The following is a 17,796-nucleotide window of genomic DNA, read 5'->3' as shown; positions in this document are numbered from 1 at the left end:
AGCATTAATAAACTATATTAGGGTGTGTTTAAGAACCTTTGTATGCTGTTCTCCATATCCTTTGATTAGAAGACGGGATCAGCACCCACGTCTATAAATTTGGTTTCACATTTAAAGTAGGAAGTGAGCTGGGGAAGAAGTTAACAGCCAGCACTAGTTCTGTTTAGCTGATTGCAGCCTTTGGGAGCTCACGGCCAGGACTTGTAAACAGGAATGCTGTCTCACAGTGTACGTATGACCAAGATACACTGGTGGTGAGGGAGCTGCTGCAATGACCTGCAACACCTGTGCCAGAGAAAGTGCAAAACTATACCTGCAGCAAGTGCAAGATGGTTGCCTTGCTGGAAGGTACAGCAACTTAAGGCCCACCTCTCCACACTTGGAGTTATCGGACAAGATGAGGAATTTCTCGCTAGAGCAGAGTGGACTGTCCTGGAACAGTGATGCGGGGCGAGGATGCCCCTAGAGAGGGAGAAGATCACCCAGCGTTGGAGACAAACTCCTGGAGGAATGTGACACATAGAAGCAGGACTGTCAGGGGCCATGCTGTGTCATTGGAGCTGCAAAATTGATTCCATGCCCTCACCTCGGATACCAATTCTGGGCCAGAGGAACAAGGACAGCAGTTGCAGACCTCAGAACACACCAAGGTATACAACTTTTTAATAATAAATAATAATGTAGAAATTGAGAGATATAAACTATTCAAAAGGAATTGACCAAACAGGAAGGGAGGAAGAGGAGATTGGCAACTGGCTGGTAGTTACTTAGATTTTCCGAGTTCAGGGTGGTGCAAATTGTTGTCGTCTCTCCATTTTATCCTCCTAAGAATGTTGTGAGGTAGGGAAAGGCTGAGGGACAGTGGCTGGCACAAGGTTACCCAGGGAGCTTCATGGCAAAGTGGATATTTGAACCCTGGTCTCCCAGGTCATAGGCCAATCCTCTAACCCTTACACGACATTGGCCCTCTTACATATGCCTATTTTTAGAAAGTTCTCGTCACAATGATTAGAAACATGGTAGATCATTCTATGACACCAGGAAACGAAGAGTTTATAATTTAAATAAAGTAGTAAAGGGGGCTTAAGTTCAGCAAAACCTAAAAATCATCAAAAGTCAAAGTATGGTATAACTTGTAATGACAACTTGTCAAGTATGAAAGAGATATGTTTCTAGTACCACTTCACCTGGGCATTAATCCAACAAAGCACTTAAGTGTTTACTTCGTTTTAAACATGCACACTGTCTCATGAAAGCTAAAGTTTAAAGTTAAGCATATGCTGAAGTGCTCTACTGGAGTGAAGCCTGCCAATTTCAGTGTTTTAAAAGCAGAACTCCACTAATGAAGCTTTCAGGTACTTTCATGGGCAGCATGATGGTAGGAGTTTTATTGCAATCCGCATTTAAAACATGGCAGGTACTGGGTAGCATTCATTTCTATCACCTTGTTCAAGCAAGCCTTTCAAATCTGGAATAACTGCTGGATTTTTAAAGGAATCACTTTCAAGTGATTCCCCGCCCACCCACCCCAACGAAGGAAAGCCAGGAAATTAAATATTCAGAACACCCAAGGTCACTTAACAAGGATGAGCTATTTCGCCAAATAAATGTAACCAGTCTTCTGTATACACAGTTCAAAGCAGCTGGAATTAAAAAAGAGCATGTCACAACTTGCTCTCTCTCCTCAACACAGGTTTAGGAATCTTCTCTTATTAACTATTTGGTGACAATTGCTATTGTGAATCAATATATTAGGAACAGCATTATGGTTTTAGGAATAAAAAGCAAGCGGTGCATTTAGCCTTGTTTGAACTACAAATCTGAATAAAGACTGGCACTAAAGCAAATGCTCTACTGATATATGGGGGAAAAAATGAATAGCATTTGGCTGTTGCGTGGTATGTTTTGAAATTAATATAAATAGAATCTTCTCATAATAGCAAATGGCAATTATCCCAATACCTCTATTTTTTCTTGCAATTCTTATTTCTTGCCTCAAAAATAAAATGAAAACAAAATAAAATTACTGCAACTGTATTTCTACCACCTTCCTGACTATTAGGGCACATGATAAAAGCTTCTTTCAGATATGTCTGGATTTTAGATTTCTTCAGCAAAACCCCTATATTTTGTAAAGTTACTTTAAAAAAATCACTATTAGAAAATATATGTACAAGACTCTCAGTAGCCCTGGTTTGAAAAACACTGCTAGCATTTAGCATTCATACTACGGCATTAATAGTGACACAATCTGGTGTTTGCAACGATCATGTACTGATTTTAACCTTGAGACACTGAATGCTGCGGCTTGCTGCAATTACATTAACAGGCAGAGGAGGCAGACCTCAGTCAATATCCAGAGAAACCAAAATGCTCTTGGAATATGTTGCACTACAAACAGCAGCAAAACATACTGCTGCTTCCTAGTTCCAATAATAATAATAATAATAATAATAATAATAATAATAATAATAATAATAAATTTTATTTATATCCCGCCCTCCCCAACCGAAGCCGGGCTCAGGGCGGCTAACAACAATCAAATAATCCAACATTCTAAAAACATTTCATTATAAAAATTAATTAAAATCAAATTGATGGCAACCGTTAAGCAAAATTCTGTGCAGATTGCCAGAGGAGGGAGTCAGGCTGCGCCCTGCCCAAAGGCCTGGTGGAACAGCTCTGTCTTGCAGGCCCTGCGGAAAGATGTCAGGTCCTGCAGGGCCCTAGTCTCTTGAAGTCCCTTACGTACTGTTACACATCAGAAACTGTGAAGGGCTAGATGGTATCATATATACGGTGGTATCAAGATAAAGATCCTCATCCAATCCTGAAAGTCTTTGCATTAACAGTAAATCAGCTCTAGGTGTTGCAGAGACATCGGAGGAGGATCAAAGTTGTGGGTAGTGTTCTCACAATCCCCAAACCACTTATTCTCAGAACAAACAATACTGTCTTTGAGGAGATGTACAAGTGAGTTCAATACTGCAACCGACTGCCCGCTATTCTCTGCCCTAAGTCAGGAGAAGGCAACATCAGAAGAGGAGGCCCTATGGCCCTCAGATGCTGCTGGACTACAGGCTCCCCTTTCCAGGTACATATGGTTGTGCTCATGTCTATCAAGAACAACCTGCTTCACAAGGATCTATGGCCAGAACATGTGTCACCACAATTCTGACAGCTGAAATAAACTAAAGTATGATTTTCCTTGGTTCTTTCATAATTCGAATTGCCAGGGTTTGGGTGGGAGGCTACTACAGCTCTTAAACCAAATTGTTCTAAGAACATTGTTTGTCAGCATTGTTTAAAAAAACTTTTTGCTAAGTTTTTGTATTTTGTAGAGGTCCTTGAGCATACACATTCATTAAGGCTGTAAATGTTTAGAATCAACTGAAAGAAACACAAAAGATGACTCACGGCCATTGTTGGACAAGGACATATTGTCCAAGAATGTCTAACTAAAGAAAGTGTTCAAAATGCAGAAGTCACTTATATTTGACTAAGAGTCACTGGCTACAGCAGAAACCCTGAATCAAACTGCAATATTGGGGTATTGCAAAAAGTGTACAATTGTTATGGGACAATCAAATAAGGTAAGAACTGCAAGCATGCATTAAAATATAGTGTGGTTATTTATGCTAAGGTTTGTTTTAGACAGGATCAAACTTGGCTGTTCGTTTTCTCAGTTTTAAAGCTAACTAACTGATCGCTTAGACCATTTGAGGAATAGTTGCACATCAGAAGTATTATAAGCAAAATCAGGAGCAATAAAAACATTTCCTAACAGGTCAATCTTGTGCAGATTTCCTCAGGATTCAATCCCACTAAGTTACTGTCAAGCAACTAAGCACAGGACGATCGCAGGACAAGAAATAAAGCCTGTGAAGTTAATTGGAGGACACTTATTTCAGGTAGGTTTAGGGTTGGGTCCTTGATGAAAGGAAGACCTACTGTTTGCCACAGAAGGGGGGAAAGGTGATTGCTCCAGAGGGAAGATCTAGAATCACTGGGTGAAAACTGCAGGGAAGCAGATTTTGATTAAACATTAGTAGAAGCTTCCTAACTGTAGGAGATGTTTAGCAATGTAAGAAACTGCCTTGAATCACCTTCATTTTAGGTCAGAGATGTTGCAGTTGTATCCTGCACTGCAGATCCAACATTGAGCAAGGGCTGACCACCCACACTCCTTCCAACTCTGTAATTTTAGAGAGCCAGATACAGTGGTGCCTCGCAAGACGAAATTAATTCTTTCTGCAAGTTTTTTCTTCTTGCGAGTTTTTCGTCTTGCGAAGCACCGTTTCCCATAGGAATGCATTGAAAATCAATTAATGCGTTCCTATGGAAACCGCTTGCCAGGCTGGCGGTGCGGAGAAGGGCTTTTCTCCCCACCGCAAGCCTTCAGGACAGGTACGGGAACAGAGAGGAAGGGGCGCAGCGCTTCTCCTCTGTTCCCGGGGCTTGCGGTGGGAGGAGGGTTTTTCCTCCCCACCGCCAACATTCAGAACAGCATTCTGAATGTTGGCGGTGGGAAGGAAAACCCTCCTCCCACCGCAAGTCTTCAGGACAGCCATCTGAAGGCTGGCGCGGGGAGAAGGTCTCTCCGCCCCACCGCCAGCCTTCGGAGGAGCCTTCCGAAGCCTGGCGGCGGGAGGAGGTCTCTCTGCCCCACCGCCAGGCTTCGAAGCAGCCTTCCGAAGGCTGGCGGTGGGGTGGAGAGACCTCCTCCCACCGCCAGGCTTCGGAGCAGCCTTCCGAAGGCTGGCGGTGGGGCGCAGAGACCTCCTCCCGCCACCAGGTTTCGGAGCAGCCTTCTGAAGCCTGGCGGTGGGGCGGAGAGCCCTCCTCCCGCCGCCAGCCTTCGGAGCATCCTTCCGAAGCCTGGCGGCGGGAGGAGGTCTCTCCGCCCCACCGCCAGGCTTCGGAGCAGCCTTCTGAAGGCTGGCGGCGGGAGGAGGTCTCTCCACCCCACCGCCAGCCTTCGGAGGAGGTCCGAGGACAGTGGGGAAGACGCGCTGCGCTTCCCCGCTGTCCCGGAGATTTCCCTATGGGCTTTCATCTTGCGAAGGAAGCCCATAGGGAAATTCGTTTTGCGAAGCGCCTCCAAAACGGAAAACCCTTTCGTCTAGCGGGTTTTCCGTCTTGCGAGGCGTTCGTCTTGCGGGGCACCACTGTACTAGATTAGTATCATTCTAAAGCCAAGCCTTAGTTTAAATGTTCTGGGCTCAGTCTTTTACTTGACTGCTTTCTAATAACATCTTCACATGGAAGTCCAGTGGTTGTCATAAATGCTTTTCTGCAGGTTTATCTAAGGGTTTATATCTCAAAGCTTTATTTCTCAACACCCTGTCCCTTAATTAATCACCAAGGATTATAAAAGTATTATTGAAATCCTCCACGCTAGAAAGAAAAGTATTTGCATTGTCTTCCGTTGCTCTAGGCAACACTATTGGCAGAAAGTTCTTTCTTTTCTTTTCTTTTCTTTTCTTACTATAGGGACACAGTCGTGCCTACCACTTTTTCCAGCTGATTTTGGATTAAGTCTGTTGCGCAGTTGTAAAATCCATAGAGCCAATTGAGACTAAGCTATATATTAAGAACTCACAAAGCACCATGTTAAATTTTCTTTATTTGCTCCTATTTTGTTACTTGCTCTTGCTTCTTACCTTCAAGCCTTCCGTCGGGAGTCTGTAGCCAAACCTTGCTGGCAGGTCATCAAATGTTTGTGTTACATTTTCAAAATTAAACTAAAAGCAAAAGGAAAGTGAAGGATTATATTATGTACTAAACTGGAAAGGGGACCATATAAAACCATTGTCATACTACTAAGAAATAAGATACCAATAGCACAAATGATTCATTTCTCAAAGTACAGTTCAACTGTCTCAACAAAATCTTGTCATATGCCCCACATTGTGCCCAGGACCAGCCCCTGAAGTTCCTTTCTTCACCTATTGACCTGCTTCAGTTTCAGTTTATAACATAGCTCAGCAACATTTTAATTCCCAAGGTTCTTCCACCGTCAAACATTTTTGCAATGAGTTAAATGCTGAACAACTCTTTGGAAGTGTTCCAGTTCCTTAAATTTCACTGTAAAGTCTGCTTTTACTGTAAAAAGAATGCACAGTAAACAGCAAAAAGTGGTTTGCAAAATGTTTTAGCATTAAAGTTTTTAATCCTAAACAGTCTTTGCTAATTTTTCTACAACAGACTAACACGACAAGCCCCTGGAAATAGTTACAAAGCAAAATCAAGACTATGTCTTTAAAATGGACAAAACAGGCAGTGTGTGTTTTGAACTTAGACATTGTAAAATGCTTTCTTTATGGAAGTTCAGAATCTACAACCGTCAGATTGCAGAAACCCACTAAAATTATGTAATCTGCATTCTTTTGTCTGAGCTCTTTTTATGCTTCTGACCAGAGTAAAAAAAAGCGGGGCCATTTTAAATCCAATTAAGTAAAATAAAAGTTATGTTTTTAACATACTGCAAGGAAGAAAATGTACCATTTGTGAAAACTGAACTAGAGCCAACTAGAGCAAAGTGTGTTTGTAATAGTGAATCCTTGTCATAAGCGGAGGACTTTCTGGTCAAAAGAAATAAGGGACTCTTTTATTAAATACAGATTCCTGGGTTGACCACAGTCTTAATGCAGATGGGGGAAGAGCGATGAATGGAGAATTTGCTAGGAGAGAACAGCTATCACAGAAAAAAACACTGTTTAAAGAAGCTACTAAAAGGGGGGTAGTGGAAAAACAGAGGGGAAGGAGTAAGTTCTGCAATCACACATTATTGCTGGCAAAGAAGATTTCTTTTCTTTATAAATGAAGAGAGGCACTACAGCTCAAGCTTGCATGACAGTAATACTGTACTATATCCAGTCCTGTAAGCCTGGATGACCCAGGAGGGGAGAAAGCTTTATTGGAGTGTATATGTTAGGGAGAAAGAAATGAGAGGTTCCCCCTCCCCTCTTTCTCAGTACAGGAACTAAGGGTGTTCCAATGAAGCTGATTGGCAGGAGATTCAAGACTGACAAAAGAACGGACGTTTCACATTCATTAATTTCTTGCCACAAGTGAATGGAGTGCAATCGTCATACAAAGGGAAGTGCGGGAGACTGTAGATTAGAGAACACTTAGAAATGGCCAAAAGCAGGGACCGCCATCATGTTAACCCATAGTTTGTTTTAAACTATGCTTTAATGTGAACAAGCAACATATTGTTTATATTTAAAACTTATATCCTTCCCTCATCACAAGACCCCAGTGTGAATCGCAAACACATAGAACAAGGTAATAAAACCAATAGTAGCAACAGTTCTTACTACACAAGACAATCTTGCAGCTTTAAAAGGCCTGTTCAAAAACGCACGGGCTCAGGAGGTGCCTGAAGATATAGAATGTTGGTTCCAAAGTAACCTCCAGAGGAAGTATGTTCCAAAACCATGGTGTTACTGCTGAGAAGGCTCTCCGACAGGTCAGTGATCACCAGATTCTACTTAAGCCTGGAACTACCAGCAGTGCTTCCACAGGGGTTCTCGTGCCCCAGGCTGGATGGTATAGGAGAGGCATTCTGCCGGTAACCAGGTACTAACCATTTAGGGCTTTATATATCAGAACCTTGAATTCACATTAAACCATTGTTTAACATAAACTATGGTTGAATTGAGATACAAACTGGGCCCCTGACTAGAACTGATCAGCCCCAACAGACTAGGTCACTATACACAGTAACTTTATCAAATGGAAACAGCAGATTAAAAGCAATATATCACCCCATGCAGGCATTCCTACGGCAATTCCTCTTTGCATTGGAGACATTTTACTACCTTCTATGCTAAATAATTCATGTTTACAAGTTCTAAGTGGAGACTATTGCAAGTAGATGAACTAATGTAGTGAAGTCCCTTGAATAGAGTTTTACTATCTTAAAATAAGCGTAAACTGCCTAACCCCATATTCATAAGCAAGCATGTGAAAGAAAACAGGAAATGCATACAAATTTGCATTTTTTACACCCACTGCTTGTAACCTATTACTGCTTGTAACCTATTACATCCCAAATCAGTTTCCACCCATTTAAAAAAAGGTAAAGGGACCCCTGACAATTAAGTCCAGTCGCAAACAACTCTGGGGTTGCGGCACTCATCTTGCTTTACAGGCCAAGGGAGCCGACGTTTGTCTGCAGACAGTTTTTCCAGGTCATGTGGCCAGCATGACTAAGCTGCTTCTGGTGAAACCAGAGCAGCGCACGGGAATGCTGTTTACCTTCCCGCCGGAGTGGTACCTATTTATCTACTTGCACTTTGACGTGCTTTCGAACTGCTAGGTTGGCAGGAGCTGGGACCAAACAACGGGAGCTCACCCCATCGCGGGGATTCAAACTGCCAACCTTCTGATCGGCAATCCCTAGGCTCAGTGGTTTAGACCACAGCGCCACTCGTGTCCCTATTACCTAAAAGCTAGCTCAGATTTTTCAAAGATATTCCTATGTCAGTTTAAGGGTTGAGAGCCCCTTGGATCCTTTGACAACCTCATTGTCTCTTTAGGAATGCTTTACACACACGGTGTAATTTAATGCTGCACTATGATGAACACTCCATCTGCAAAAGTATTTCGGCTTGCCAGATGGAAGAAGCCCCCCTTTCGCCTCCCCATGCATTGCTGTGATGCTTATCCAGCCCCTCTCTCAGCCAATTTTGGGGTGCTTTGGGGGGGAGGGACAGCCCTGCTGTACAAGCAGAAGTCCTTGTTCCGTGCTTCCACTGATGGGGGCCCTTTGGGTGAATCCCAACCACAGGGGAAAATAAATAAATAATACTTACGGCTAAAATATCTGCTTCCACAGGCAATAGGTTTAAGAAAGCAAACAGCTGAACTGTGAGAATGGTGTAGATTTGAGTGGCAGACAACATTAACATTCCTATTGACAGCAGCATTTTAATTAAATTCCTGCAAGACAAAAACAAAGAAAGTCAAGACTGGCAGAAGGCATTAACACACTGATCCAATAAATACACATAGCTACTGCACATTATGTGCTACTGCACATAAAGTTACTTAAGCAAGTGCAGCTCAATCAAGGATTTGGCAGCTCTTCTGCCAGATTCTACCTCACCCAACCCCAAAAGATTGTTCTGTTCATCAGGCACACAGGTTTGTTCTGATGAAATGCTCAGATAGAAAGCATGTTGTACTTTATCCTACCCCATTCTGCATTTTCCTCATCTTCAATACATACACTTTCTGCTCTGTGGCTTCATATCACATAGTTATATCATACTTGGGGATGGGTGCAGTGACAGGCAGCAGAGGAGTGCCATTCTGTCCCCTGAGTTAATGCAAAGCGCTAACCCCAAGCCAAAGCACAAGTGCAAAGATGAATGCTGTGGTGAGTTGCTAGCACAGCAGCCACTAAGCTGCACCCCAAACATTATTCTACCAGTCCAATGGCTTGTAGAAACAAGATCATAAACAGAGTCAGTCACCCAAGGACTATGCTAAAATATTTTGCTTTATTAATATGCAAGAATAACTTACTTTGAATTTCAACTCCTTTATTATTTACTTAGAATTGCTAAAAGTTGCTAAGGAGTTGTACCAGACTTTGGCAGGTAGGTGAGATAATTGTTCTCTGCACACGAAGCATAATGGCTTCTAAAACAAATCTTCTAAGTCATTTACAAGTTCTATCAATCAAGTGACACACACTCCTCCAGCCTTCTGCTTTCATTTACATTAATGGTTTCAGTCTTCCAAACACTGATTTATTAATTGAAATCTACTTGTACTAATAGAATCAGAAGGCACTACTAAACCATACTGAAATTGAAATGCTCACTTACAATCTGCTTCACACCTGAAAACCTGCCTACTGTACTTGATTACCACAAGTCATTGCAAAATTGAAGTAAAGTTGGTTAACCTGCTGCAATCTGAGAGCCAATATAAATGCCCCTACATGTATGATTTGAACCTACCAAATTGTGGAACACAAAATGTATTGAAGAAGAAAAGTGTGATCCTCCTAACTAGCCACATTGTGGCAACTAGAGCTTGTGCTAACTTCCAGGCGCTAGCCTAGTACACAGAAGGAGTCACATGCAGGCCAACAGAGCACACAAAAGTCTTGAATTTTAGCACATCCTTCAGGGACTACAGGCTCTTGCTTAATTGGATTGTGCCTCACACAAGTGAAAAATTCCAAAAACAAATGATGGATACAAAGATAAACTTCGCTGGGCTTTATTATGGTCTCCCTCTTGATTCACATTAGAGAAACTGAATGCACACAAATTCCAACATTTCTGAGTGGATACATAGGTGCTTTTGAGTTTTAAATGTTTTTATTATTTAAAATATTTCTAAACCACCCTTTATCCAAATGGAATTTACACAACTTAGGTCCAGGATACCTCAGGGACCACCTAATCTCTTATATACCTGTTTGATCACCATCTTTCCTGAGAGAATCGCTGCTAGTGGTACACCATGGCTCAGATACAGCCTGTATCCACAAGCCTGTATTCTGTGGAATTTCCTTCCAGTTGAGGTCAAAAAGATTGCCTCCCAGTTGAACTTCCGGTGCCTACTGAATACTTTTTAATTCCAGCAGGCTTTTAAACTGAGAAATTTTATAATTTTTACTCATTTCAGTCTTAATGTTTTGTAGTTCCTATATGCCACTTAAAAGACAACTATGATTAAGTGATATAAAATCACTCAAATAAATAAGATTAAAACAATTAAAAACATCAATAAATTAAAGCTTGGAGGCAGCAGTAAACAACTGTTAAATGAATAAAAGAAAACCCTAAAATGCCTGGGTAAACAGAAATTTTTAATTTGTGACTGCAAGGACTATTATTAGCACTAGCTGTACTTCTTGGGGAGGGCATTCCAATTTGGGACACTACCATTAACTTGATAGATGTCATTTGCCTCTGGTGTTCTGTTCTGCCTTAATTCTCCCACAAAATAAACTGGTCATTGGTTGAGTAGGTTCTTTGATTCCTTGGAAGATGATGAGGCAATCTTCATCAGTGAGAAGAACAGCAATGGCTGTCAAATTTTCAATTGCAAGAAACTGCAGAAATTTGGTCAGGTCCCACTTTCAGGCTTCCCACAGACATCTGGATGGCCATGATGAGAACAAGGTGCTGGACTAGATGGGACACTAGCTTAATCTTGCAGGTACTTTTTATGTTAAGCTTCCCCGAAGAGTACTTTGCCCACCACAACTGATCTTCCCCTATAATGCAAAGTCACAGAGGTACACTGGACATTTTTTTGGTGGTGGTGGGGGGCTGTTAAAACACACCTCTGTATGAATTGTGGAAATATTAGCAGAGCCCCACCATCCCTGATTTTCAAGAGGTGTCTGGAATCATCAACACTGCTTAACTATCCACGTGGCAAGAGATGGCAGCGGAGGGTTTCAGTAGTACAGTACTATGCTGGGTTGGAATGCATAGTTAATAGCATTAATTTCTTATCATTTCTTATTAATGTTCAAAGGCAAAGTCTGACTTTCAGAAAGGCGTTACACTCTGAGCAGTTGAATCATTCACACAATACATACTCACTTTTTTGGCTCTTGTTTAACTATTTTCCAAAAACTAATTTCAGGCCAGAATCTACTGCTCAACAATGCAAAGATCCTTTAGATGCATTAACCACCTCAAATACTACAGTGTCCATTATCCTTACACTTCACCAAGTCTAGAGAGCCCTGGCTTTTGAAAGCCGAAAACCTGCATTTCCCATTTGTCAAGGCTTCATGCACTTGTCTCACAGATGTTCCAACTATCCTGCCTGTAGAAAAATCTCTCTTTGGAAATGGGACAGAGTCATCACATACATGAAGTATTGCACCAGAAATAGGTAAGGTAAAAAGGTAAAGGACCCCTGGACGGTTAAGTCCAGTCAAAGGTGACTTTGGGGTGCGACATTCATCTCTGCTTACAGGCCAAGGGAGCCAGCGTTTGGCTGCAGACAGCTTTCCAGGGTCATGTGGCCTGCATGACTAAACCGCTTCTGGCGCAACGGGACACCATGACAGAAGCCAGAGCACACGGAAACACTGTTTAACTTCCCGCTGCAGCAGTACCTATTTGCTCCACGACACACCTGTTAGCACCCATGGCTGTTGAAGTCCTAACCTCAGCTGCCATCATTAGCATCACAGCAGACCTGGAATGGGCAGTTTGTGAATTAAGTCTGATTGGCCCATCTAAACCTCACTTCCTTTCCATCATCTTCCCTTAAGCTTACTATCCAGCAGTAGCTTAACAGATCTCCTAGCCCTGAGACAACTGAACAAATTGCCACGTCACTGATCTTGCCACCTTATTTCTTCCTATACTGTTACAATTCATCTTTTAAAGTAAGGCAAGCTTCTTCACTTTTGACAGCTATCAACTATCAGATGCAACCTATTTTCAAATCCCAGTTGCCTCTGAAACAAAAATCAAGCCTAATTAATATTCTGAAAGAGCCCCAAAGCATTCCCCTTCTCCAATACTCCTTTTCACATACTTCTGTAAGTTGCTTTTCTGAACCCTAGTCCAGTTACAGAATATAATTGAGGCTGTAGCCCGATGTGTTTCCTCATGAAACGTTGAACACAAGCAAAGTCAATAGTTTAATGACTCCACTTTACATGAAGTCCCATTTTTAAAAACCACTTACATTGTTTATAAATGCTTTTAAATACATAGAACTGACAGATCTCTGAAGGTTCTGAACTAACTTGTAGAGCATGAAAGAAAAAGGGTAAACTGAAATCACAAGAACTTTGATTGTAGAACTGTTTTTTTTAAATTATTATTAAAGATTTTCTTGTTTTACAGAAGTGTAATGTCTCTCGTATTTTTTCCATGGAACATATTTACAAATCCGTTTCATTTGTTGAGACATTAGGGGGAGGGGGGGAAAGGGGTGGAGGGAGGGAAGATGGGTGGGGGTAGCGTCGGGAGCAATGTTCCTATTATGTTTAATGTATGTAGGGTTTGGTGTCAGCGTTGCTTGTGCTGTTCACTTGTGTTCCTTTGATGGTAAGAGAGGTTGGGTTTGGCCTAGGGTGTGGTTGTTTGTTTGTGATTGGCTGTGATGATCTTTGTTTTTGTGTGTGAGTGGGGTGGGTGAATATATGCTATTGCAAGTGTCTGGGCAATCTGATGATGTGTTCCTATTCCGGTAAAACAAAGAAATAGATACAAGGAACAAGAAAATAAAAGACCATAAGGACTTCATGAACGTGACAGCTCCAACTTCCCATTTTACAAACGCTACCACTCATTTTGAAAACAAAGATAGCTTTTAATGTTTATTAGTTTATTAGTTTTTTTGCATGGTGTGCTCTGGTCCATGGGGTCACGAAGAGTCAGGCACGACTAAACGACTAAACAACAACAAGTTTTGGAAATCAAAGTATAGAATATTCTCCAACACAAATCTTGCAGCAGGAATGAGGAACTTCAGGACTGGGGACCTTCTATTTCTCCACAGCCCACAGGACTCACTGGCCCTTTGCTGCTCCCTCCTCCAGTTTTTTTGCCTGGCTGGAATGTGACCTTCAACTGCTTGCCTGGATGGACAGATACATACATACAAAACTCTGACTTGTGTGACTGGACTGCAAAGATAAGACTCATATTCACTGTACCACCACCACTGGCATGTGGCCCCAAAATGCTGCCTACTAGGGAAAGTGGCCCTCAAGTTGATAAACAATTCTCAACCCATCTTTCAATAACACAGCAGCATAGAAGAGTTCCTATCCTATTGGAAATATGAAAGATAGATTAAAGATATACAGATAAAAGAAGTACCGTATTTTTCGCCCTATAGGACGCACTTTTCCCCCTCCAAAAATGAAGGGGAAATCTGGGTGCGTCCTATGGGGCGAATGCAGGCTTTTGCTGAAGCTTGCGCACCGACCCCTCTCGCTCTCCAGGCTTCAGGAACACATCCCCAGCAAGGCTCCCCACGCTGCGGATAGCAGCCTGCCGCCCGGCGGGCGGGGCGCCCTGAAGCAGAGCGCCCCCCTCGCCAGGCAGACATCCGCAGCGTGGGGAGCCTTGCCGGACTTCCCGGCAAGGCTCCCCACGCTGCAGATAGCAGCCTGCCGGCCCCGCAGGGGGAGCGCCCTGATGCAGAGCACCCCTCGCGCGGGGCAGACATCAGCCAGCCCCACAAGCTCGGGGGACAGCTGGGAGGCACAGCGCCGCCATCCCGCTGTTCCTCGACCTGGTTCTGTTTCCCCGACCTGCTTTTGGGGGGGAAATAGAGGGAAATGTTTTTTCCTTTATTTCCCCCCAAAAAACCTAGGTGCGTCCTATGGGACGGAGCGTCCTATGGGGCGAAAAATACGGTACTGACAAGATTTCAATGGGACACTATTAGTTGGCTTTCTTGCTAAATAAATGAGAGAGAAAAAGCCACAGCAGTTTTACCTGTGAAAGATAACTGCTATCTTCGGTCTCAAACTAAAGGAGAAGCAGCCCACATTTTACTTTAAAAAAATCAAAATCAAATTTGGGACAGAAAAGAAGTAGTTGGTATATATGTTAGCTTTGGGTAAAAAAAATAAATCATCACTGGTGGTAGGGAAGAATGGGCTGTGCATGCTAATTTTAATTTGTGATTAGTATTTTAATAAACCAACCTACAAATACTGAGTAAAACTGGAGAGGCCCAGTAGGAATAGCTCTACAAACTCATTTTGGATCTTTTTTCATATTTATTAAAAATGCATGCATGCCTTTTTAAAACCTCAAAGGTGGCTAATAACCAAAAGCAAGAACATTAGAATAAATAAGAATATCTCAGCAATTTAAAATAAGCTATATCTATAATCCATAAAGCCACCAACCCTGTCAGACAAGGTCAGTCCTCAATAATTCAATGGTATACCTTTTACTATATTTAGTAGGAAAGCAAGTATCTTTATGATATGTGGGAGAGTAGTGCTATCCTTGAGTATGAATAGCACTTTACAAAGCATAAAAGTCAAATTCCTGCCCAAAGGAGTTACAATCTAAAATACAACACAAAGGAGTCAGAGTATGATGGAGGCAGTGTAAACAGTGGGAGAGTATGTATTATTTGAGTTATATATACTTCAGGTTAGTTACAGTGGGATATGTAGACTACAGGGTATATCAAACGTTCGTGGAAAAGTGAGTTTTTGAGAAAAGATTAAAGAGTTAGCAAGTGGCATCACAATCAGGAAGGCCAGATGAAGACTGAAAAATATTCTCTCCCCCACAACCACACCTCCTTCTTCCAATTAGGTCCCCTCCTCATCCAGCTCTATATTGGCTTGATCTTGCTACCCTTACTGGGCACTTTTTTGTTGGGGCAGGGGAAGTTTAGAAACTTGACACTCCACTTTATACCCAGATAGAGCAGCCAATACCTAATTTTTGAGAGCAGGGCTTTATTTTCCTCCATATGAATAACTCACTTCTTATATGGGAGAAAATAAAAGGCACATACTCAGGAACACTTAACCTACCCCCTAACCCAATGCCTAGACCAACAGCAGGCTCTCCTTCCTCTTGATTGTAACCCAGATGGAAGCCTGCTTACCCTGCCCTACAGAACTAAAAACAGACCCATCCCTTGTCTACAGAGTCTCATTCTGACTGCATAGACATTTCCTGACTCAAGCTTCAATATGACTCAATGTGACTTTGTGAGCACCTGCCAGGGATATTTGAATCCAAGTATTGGAGCATGTTTCGGTTCACTGGGCCAGGCACCTTCCACCTGAAAGGACAGGTGGGCCAAGTATTTTGGTCCTGTCTTTTCCACCCCCAAGACTTAAGTGCACCAATGGAAGGGACATTGTGCAATATTTGTTAAGCTACAGGAACTGCATCTACAAGCCGCCTAAATACAGGGGTGCTGTATTTTGCTTCTCAGTACACCTTTCCCTAAGGCAAAGCAATAGAAATAGATACTGTGCCTACACCCCATTTAGAAGACCAGGTAGCTTCACGATACCCACTCAGAAGCCAAGTCACTGGCTCCTGAAATTAGAGCAACCCAAGAAGACTGCAAATTAGGTTAGGACATGATGAAAGCAACTGGAAGATCAGGCTGCTCAATACCATAACTAGGGAAACAGCTTACCGTAATCATTTTGCTCTCAGAATTTTCCTGAGCACCTGTGAAAACACAGGAAGCTGTCTTATACAAAGCCAGATCATTGGTCCATCAACTCAGTATTCTCTACAGTAACTGAGAATCAGATGTCAAGGGTTTCAGACAGTGGTCATTCCCAACCCTATCAAAAGCTCAGAGTTCCAGGCATGTAATGCCTTAAGGGAAAATATAATGAAAATGATTTATAGGTGGTACATGACCCCAGTCAAGCTAGCAAAGATTTACCATTTGCCTGACAATAAGTGTTGGAAATGTAAGGAAACTGAAGGTACTTTTTATCACCTTTGGTGGACGTGCCCGAAGATTAAGGCTTTCTGGGAAATGATATATAATGAAATGAAAAAGGTACTTAAACGTACTTTCCCTAAGAAACCAGAGGCTTTTCTCTTGGGCATAGTCGGCCAATTGGTGCCAAAGAAGGATAGAACTTTTTTTTATGTATGCCACCACAGCAGCAAGAGTACTTATTGCAAAGCATTGGAAGACTCAAGATCTACCCACCCTGGAAGAATGGCAGATGAAGGTGATAGACTATATGGGACTGGCTGAAATGACTGGCAGAATCCGCGATCAGGGGAAAGAGACGGCGGAAGAAGATTGGAAGAAGTTCAAAATTTATCTTAAGAAATATTGCAAAATTAATGAATGTTAAAATGTCGAGGTTCTAGGGGGAAAAGGGGGTTACAGCTGTAAAAGATCAAGTAAAAGAAAAGAATAAGGGAATAATTTGATAAAATTAAGTTCTGTTAGGATTTGCTGGAACAATTTTTGAAATTGGGATGTAGAAAGGGGAGGTATGGGGAAGTCGATGAAGTAAGGTTTAAGGAAAAAAAGGATATGAAATTATACATGTTTTGTTTGTGTGTTTGTTTGTTTGTTTATGTTTATTAAAACTTTGTAAAACCAATAAAAATTTTTATAAAAATAATAATAATAATAATAAAAGCTCAGAGTTCCAAGAATCGTTCTTACCAAGGAACAATTACCGTATTTTTCGCACCATAGGACACACTTTTTCCCTCCTAAAAAGCAAGGGAAAATGTGTGTGCGTCCTATGGAGCGAATGCAGGGGGGAGGCAGGCGGGAAAAGCCCACAAGAGCCACACACAAGCTTCGTGCGCTCTTGCGGGCTTTTCTCCAGGAGGGAGAAGGGACTGACTGGCTGCAGCAGTCCCTTCTCCCTCCTGGGGGAAAAGCCCCCAAGAGCGGCACCCTCTTTAAAGGCTGCGCGGCTCCTGCGGGCTTTTCTCCGAGGTGGGGGAATCCCCCCACCTCCCAGAAAAGCCAGGAGAAGCCGCACAGCCCCTTTAAAGAGCGCGCGGCTTCTGCGGAGGTGGGGGAAGCTGCAGCAGATTCCCTCCTCCCGGGCTCCCTTTGAAGCGGCAATGTGGGAGGGGAGCAGCTTGCACTCGTGTAAGCAGCTCCTCTCCCACTTTCCTCCTTCAAAGCAACCACGGAGGAGGGAAGGAAGGGGACCATGGATCCTCCCCTGCTGGAGGCTTCAGCGGATTCCCTCCTCCTGGGCTCGAGCAGCGAAGAGGATCCATGGTCCCCTTCCTTCCCTCCTCCGTAGTTGCTTTGAAGGAGGAAAGTGGGAGGGGGGCAGCTTACACTTGTGTAAGCAGC

The 17,796-nt window shown here is 42.6% G+C and overlaps 1 protein-coding gene across 7 annotated transcripts in view; it reads right to left on the bottom strand.

The window, feature by feature from the left end:
• Nucleotides 1–17,796, bottom strand: part of RNF13 (ring finger protein 13) — a 50,753-nt gene that overhangs the window by 27,776 nt on the left and 5,181 nt on the right. For all 7 annotated transcript variants that reach the window (XM_083504423.1, XM_083504428.1, XM_083504427.1 and 4 more), the window contains 2 exons: nucleotides 8,823–8,949; nucleotides 5,664–5,744 (listed from right to left, as the gene is read on the bottom strand). In XM_083504423.1, coding sequence (XP_083360549.1) covers nucleotides 5,664–5,744; nucleotides 8,823–8,936 — 195 coding nt within the window. In that variant the 5' untranslated portion in view covers nucleotides 8,937–8,949. The remainder of the gene's footprint in view (nucleotides 1–5,663; nucleotides 5,745–8,822; nucleotides 8,950–17,796) is intronic.

This window comes from Podarcis liolepis, assembly GCF_965112155.1.
Source record: "Podarcis liolepis genome assembly, chromosome: 5".
In the NCBI taxonomy this organism is placed as follows: Eukaryota; Metazoa; Chordata; class Lepidosauria; order Squamata; family Lacertidae; genus Podarcis; species Podarcis liolepis.
Note: the sequence above shows the minus strand (reverse complement) of the source record. Positions and strands in the feature narration are given on the sequence as shown.